Here is a 6,660-nt window from a genome sequence, read left to right as displayed (position 1 = left end):
CCACTTGTGTTCGCGTCACAATTAAAAATTTCTCCTTAGATACAATTCATATTTTTAACATCAAGATGGGGTTTTCTTAAGTTTTGTACGTTTAGTAATTTAAACATGACTAAACATGATTTATGGATGTGCTGGTTCCTGAGGGGGACAACACTACACAGGGAGAGGGACTGATTGCATATACTTGTGGTTAACTATAATCCTATGCTAATCTTAGGACCCATCTGTAAATTCGTTGGATTAAACGTCCCATGGAATTTTCATTTTTCCCATGTGCTATTTTAACTTCCAAATGAGGTACAAATTTATTGTTTGGGATGCATGCAGTTTATAATTAGTTTTAACGCCCAAATGAGGTATAAATTCATTAATTGCGATGGATGCAGTTTATAATTAGTTTGATACTAGGTTTGAACATATTTTGGGTTGTTTGTGGTGTTTGCTTCATTTTTTTTAATGGCCCAAATGTCACTTGATGAATTTGTTCCTTTTATTGTTATAAGAAAAGACCATGTAGCCTGTGTTCGAGGGCTACAAGTGTTTCAATACTCTTCATGCGCTATTAGCTTTATTTAAAATTTTGATTTGTTTGCCACTTGGATGTGCAGCCTCTGAGGTCTGCTTTTGTTTTCCCGGATGCTGAAATAATTCCCACCCCACACACCCCACCCACCCAAAAAAAAAAAAAAAAAAAAAAGGAAAAACAAAAACCGCTACCATGCGCAGAAGCATTTTTTTGTTTTACTTATTTACTGATACTCTGCTAGTATCGCTAATGTTGGATGTATTTTATGCTATATTTGATGGCGTTGAACACATTTAAACTTCAGTATCTAGTTGTAAGGGGCTTTTAGATCTCAAGCGGTTAAGAGTGATTAGCTTTGAACTTGAAGTTTTGAAGGTAGAAAACATCTTGAGAGCAAGGAATGCAAAGATATATCTATACCAAGTCAAATTACAAACTCATGGTGGGCTTGTGGACGAGTGTCGCTTCTTTTTTTGGGAGATGGAGGACCAACCTACTAGAGCAAGCGCGAAAAAGAAGCCGACAGCTGTGAGGCGCACCTTCCAGCCTCTCAGGCTGCAGTTATTGCTAGCAACCCTCATCTTTGGAATTGTGTCATCAGGTTCATTCTCTTGCCCTTCTTTGTCTGAAAAACATACAAATAACATAAAATTTATTGGAAATGTTTTTGAAATGAATACGGACACACCTGGAAGTGTTTGGATGGAGTATAATTCAATGCAATACAACAACACAACATACTTGTGTCTTCTTCATCAGAGTCCATGATGAGGATATCAATGTCGTCAATATCTTCTATTGCATAACCGCCAATGAAGTATATTCCCGGTCTGCACTTCCACGTCTTCAAATCTCCACCGATAACACGTGGATAATTAGGATCTGATTTGGAGTTGTGTTGGGTACTCATCTTGTCTTGGTGCTCTTGCACAAGCTCGACACCAAACTCCTTTACCCAAAACACGTCACGTCCTCCGGTTATTACCGAAACCACCACTTCATCTCCACATTGTAATATTGCTTCATTCTCCATCTTCCAATGGCTCAACCATATCATATCTTCTCCATCACCTGGAATTCCATAGAACTCTGGGGCATGGATCCACTTCAGACCCTTACTCTTGTTTCTCACTTTGATCATTATTGGAGCAATTCTAGGTCCAGTAAAATAATTATTTGAATTTTCCTTTGCATAGGTAGCAAAGATGTTCAAGCCTCGAATTCTGTGACTAGCAAGTAGTAAAGGGACAATAAAAGATATCGAGGACTTGGTACTTTTAAAGCTGAACTGGCCTGGAACCTCATTCCTAACAAAAAACGTGTTGAATATACCACGTTGATACAATCCCTATGTATTTGCCACAGTCATAACAACATTACTCAGTCATTTGTTTCCCATTATATATTTAAGACTTATGAGAGAGAGAAAGAGAGGCGCACCTGGACGGGGACCTCTTTGGGATCCCTGAATGTCAATGGATTATACATTCGAACAGCTGGCATGGATTCCAAGTTGCACAAGCCCAAAAGTTTGATCATTTCCACATCAACTCTATCAATAGGCTCTAACTTGTAACAGCCCATCCACTCAATAAGATTGTAGTTGTTACCCATAATTGCTAAACGCTGTCGATTAAGGGAATGTAAAGTTATTTTTTTTAATGATGTGCATCCGCTTATATTTAGGCTTTGGTACGCTTCCGGCAACCCCACAAGCGATTCAAGCCTATCACAACCTTGGAAAGAGAGTTCATTGATCCTTCTCAAACCTTTGACGAAAACTGGCAAACTGCAAATTGGATTCTCATTAAGATGTAGTCTTCGCAAGTAGGATAGATTACTTAAATCCTCAGGAAAGACATCATCAGAAAGATTGCACCCCTTCAGACTTAACTCTACCACAGAGGATGGAAAAGAACTCAAGATAGCTGAACTTCTTTCTGGCCATAATTCACTTATTGGAATTCCATCTGTCTCAAGAACTTTCAGAGACTCCATCTTCTTCACCATCTCTACTGGAAACTCATCAAGATTTGAGCAACCAGATAAAATGAGTGTTTCAAGTGATTTAAGCATGCACATGTTCTTCGGAAGCTTCCTAAGATTCTTGCAATCCTTCATATTCAAGTACACGAGTCTCTCCAGGTTTCCAATGGATTCATGAACATTCTCCAGGCTTGTGCAATCTACAAGAATCAGTTCCTCTAGATTGGGGAAAAGTGAGAAGTCAATGGTTTCACTAAGGCCATGAGAATGGCTCACGTCAAGGATCTTCAACGATGGAAGAAACTGTGGAAATAGAGGAAAAAAAAACAGAAAAGAAAATAGAACAATGAAATAAGTATCTAAGATAAGAAATTAGTCATCGAATTAAAGAAAACATACTAGTTCATTTTAACACATGGAGTTAGTCAACAAATAAAAAACTAACTAAATAAGGAAAGGGAATTGAAATGCATAGAGTAACATACTTTTGTTCCTCTGCATACTTGTCTCAAGCTACTATATTGCATTTCAAGAACAATTACGTTCTCCAAAGGAAAATCAATTGGTATAGAATCCAAAGGAAATTCAAGCCAACACAACCATCTTAATTCTGTAGGGAAATCTGCATAACATCCATCCACTCGTACATGACTAAGATGGAGTAGTTGTAAATTGCGCATCCTTGCAAATGCATTGGTTTCCAAGACTATCTCATTTGTGTTTATTGGACTGTTTACAGGATGGTTACGCATATCCAGGACAAGACCTTGGATTTTTTTCGTACCCTTAAAAAAAAAAAAAAAAAAAGACATTAATATGCATAATTTTCACAAGAAGAAATACATATATAGGCATAAAAGGCATGTTTCTTACATTCTTTTTCCTCAATACATGGAAAGAATCCTTATGGCGCCATAATCTACTACGTTTCTCAGGCTCTTCTGATTCTTGATGAGCAATTTCTCTTCCCATAGCACAAATCATATCATGCATTTCCACCTTGCCATATTCATCAAGTGTCACCAAGCATCTGTCAATGAGATTTTGAATGCCAATGATTGTATAGAAATCACATCCATCGAGTATTCTAACAATGTAGCTTTTGTTCCTTCCTATTAGGAAACAAGCAATGTGGAGGAATAATTGCCGGTCATGTTCATCTTTTAAACTTTCGTAGCTTATTCTTAGTTTATTCATGATTTGACCATCAGGAATAACTTTTAGCTTCTCCAATGCACTTTCCCATACATCTATACTTTCCCCTGATAAAGAAGAACCCAAAACCTTTAGAGCTAATGGAAGTCCGCCGCTATGTTGCACTAGCTGGTTTGAGTGCGCCATGTATTCTTCTATGGGATGGTCCTGGCCAAAAGCATGCCAACTCAAAAGCTTTAATGATTCATTGTAATCCAAAGTTTGAACTTTGTGCACCTCTGTAACTTGATCTGCCCTTAGCAACCTTTCACGCCTAGTTGTTATTAGTATCTTACTTCCCGGATAAAACTGATCTTTCATCCTTAGGATTGCATCTAATTGGTCCATTTGGTCAACATCATCAAGAACAAGTAGAACTCTTCTCAAGCTTATGGCCCTTTCAATCTTAATTATTCCCTCACTAACACTGTGTATTTTCACTTCTCTGTCGTTCAAAATATCACAAAGAAGTTGCATTTGTATTTGAACTAAGCCATTTGGTCGATCTGCTGTTTCTTTGATATTTTCAATGAAACTACTTCCTTGAAAGCTTCTAAAGTTTGAATTGTAAACATGTTTTGCAATGGTTGTCTTCCCTATTCCAGACATGCCATACACAACAAATATACCAACATCACTTGATCCATCTTGTAACCACAAATTGATGTGTTTGACTTGAGATTGAATTCCAATCAATTTTGGTTCAACACTCAACGACGTGCGACTTAACTTGTCTCCTATCACCTTAACAATGTTTTTGATAAACTTTGACTCGTACCTAAGAATTTGCAAACAAAATGAAAAATGAATTGGGGAAATTAGATAATTAAAACATGTGTTGATTGCCTTTGTTTAAATAAGAAAAAAAAGAAGACTGCTGACAAAATTAAATTGAAAAAAAGAAGAAGAAAGGAATACAACGCATAATTTATACGAACTATAGACAAATACATCACAAATCACATCCTAACTTTTTTCCACACCAGCTTTTAAAAACATTTAACGAAAAACCACATTTTTACACTAAAAAATCAATTCTGATACTATTCATTTTACCCTTTATTTGTTCTTATCGTTAAAACTCAAAAAAATTTCATTAGTTTTCCTAAGTCCTTATCGTTAAAACTCAAAAAAATTTCATTAGTTTTCCTAAAAAAAGAAATACATCGCATAATTTATATGAACCATAGACAAATACATTACATATCACATCCTAACTTTTTTGCACACCAGCTTTCAAAAATATTTAAGCAAAAAGAGGACTGTTGACAAAATTAAATTGAAAAAAAAAAAAAAAAAAAACTTTAACAAAAAGCTCTGGTAGTGTTCATTTTAACGAAAAATCATATTTTTATACTAAAAAGTCAATCCTGATACTATTTATTTTACCCTTTATTTTACTCTTATTGTTAAAACTCAAACACTTTTTTATTAGTTTTCCTAAAAAAATAGAATATATTGCATAATTTATACGAACTATAGACAAATACATTACATATCACATCCTAACTTTTTGCCACACCAGCTTTCAAAAATATTTAAGCAACTAGAAACCAGTAGATTAACATGGAAAATATTTAAGTTGACCTAAATTGAGATTATTATTCACTGCTGAGATTGAATTAATAAATATATAAAAATCTAGGTCACTACGGATCATACATCAAATTGACCGAAGAAAGAGAAGAGAAATGGAGATAATGAAAGTTACCCATCAGCTTGATTTTGTAAGACCATGCCTGCTAGATCTGCAATCTCTGCAAGTGCCTTCCTCCATCCCTCCACCTTTTCCGGTGACTGATTTTTCTGGCTTCTAGCAAATGATTTTCTAACACTTCCTGTCTGCTTCCTCACGTGGGACGGATCGACATCGTAGAAGACTGGTAAAACTACATGGTCCGAGGTGGTCCGCTTGCGTTTAAGGATCAGCACAAGCTCATCAAGACACCAACTGGATGACGCGTAATCTTTCGAAAACACGACAACAGAAGTTCGTGACTGCTGGATCGCTTTCCGCAGTCCTGGCTTTATATCTTCTCCTCTCTCAAGTTCGTCGTTGTCTCGGAACGTAAGAAATCCTGCGTTGTTCAAGGCTGTGTAGAGGTGGTCGGTAAAAGTCTTGCGAGTTTCTTCGCCTCTGAAGCTCAAGAACACGTCATAGCGATAACCCCGAAAAGTGTTGGAATCAGAGGAGGTTCCTGGAGATGTTCTCACAAGAGCCATTGATGTGGATCGATGTTCAAACAAAAAAACTGGTGTTTGCTAGGTGCAATGCAAATGTCTGTGAGCAGGGGAAATATGTAATTGGGTCCTTTCCATCTACTTCCAGAAAAATTTATAAACAATATTATAAAATGGGCTGTTCCCATCCATTGACCCAAAAAGCATTTCTTTAAGTCATGGTCGGCCGCTAGTGGCAGACATGAAAAGAAAAAGTAAAGATTACTTCTTATTTTATGTGTGATTTTATAAATAACAATTATATTGATCGTTGCTCATCTTTGTGTGATACAAACATCTTTTGTGATAAAATAAAACATATTTTGATCGTTGCTCAATACTTATTTCTCGTTCTTGAATTGTTGAAACCATTTCTACCAATCAACCCACCAACTAGTGTTTCCAATATCACCATATCGAAGGTTTATATATTCAACTACAAGATTGATTGTCCTAAAGATGATGTGGTTATGAGACAAAATTTAAAATTTGATATAACCACATAATAATGTGGCACTTGTAATGTTCAGTTAGTTTCATAACGAAAGTTTGGAAAAACTTGAATCTTGGTACATGTATGGTTGAACTTAAGGTGATTGATCGAATTGTTGTGCAGTTATAGGCTTGTTGTATAGTAACGAGATTCGGCAAGTTGTGTCTATATCCTTGGGGTAGGAATATTGGTTTCTCATTATACGAAATATAATTTATGACGTAAGAAACAAGGGAAGTTG

General features: G+C 36.1%; 1 protein-coding gene across 1 annotated transcript; it reads right to left on the bottom strand.

Moving 5' to 3' along the window:
• Positions 1–711: 711 nt before the first annotated feature.
• On the bottom strand, positions 712–6,207 carry LOC137717401 (disease resistance protein RUN1-like). Its single transcript, XM_068456765.1, has 6 exons — positions 5,418–6,207; positions 3,386–4,484; positions 2,998–3,297; positions 1,967–2,815; positions 1,268–1,874; positions 712–1,151 (listed from the first exon to the last, which is right to left on the bottom strand). The coding sequence occupies exons 1-6, from the start codon at positions 5,927–5,929 to the stop codon at positions 964–966; spliced, it is 3,555 nt and encodes a 1,184-aa protein (XP_068312866.1). The 5' UTR covers positions 5,930–6,207; the 3' UTR covers positions 712–963.
• Positions 6,208–6,660: the final 453 nt, after the last annotated feature.

The sequence above is a fragment of the Pyrus communis genome, chromosome 15, assembly GCF_963583255.1.
Source record: "Pyrus communis chromosome 15, drPyrComm1.1, whole genome shotgun sequence".
Lineage (NCBI taxonomy): Eukaryota > Viridiplantae > Streptophyta > Magnoliopsida > Rosales > Rosaceae > Pyrus > Pyrus communis.
This window is presented reverse-complemented; position numbering and strand designations above follow the sequence as displayed.

Bases quoted from the DNA above. Each gene is read 5' to 3' on its own strand.
- LOC137717401 (XM_068456765.1), bottom strand. From the start codon at position 5,929: ATGGCTCTTGTGAGAACATCTCCAGGAACCTCCTCTGATTCCAACACT. The intron at 1,875-1,966 runs GTGCGCCTCTCT...GCAAATACATAG, and splicing joins CCAAAGAGGTCCCCGTCCAG to GGATTGTATCAACGTGGTAT. The intron at 1,152-1,267 runs GTATGTTGTGTT...TATGTTTTTCAG, and splicing joins CTCTGATGAAGAAGACACAA to ACAAAGAAGGGCAAGAGAAT.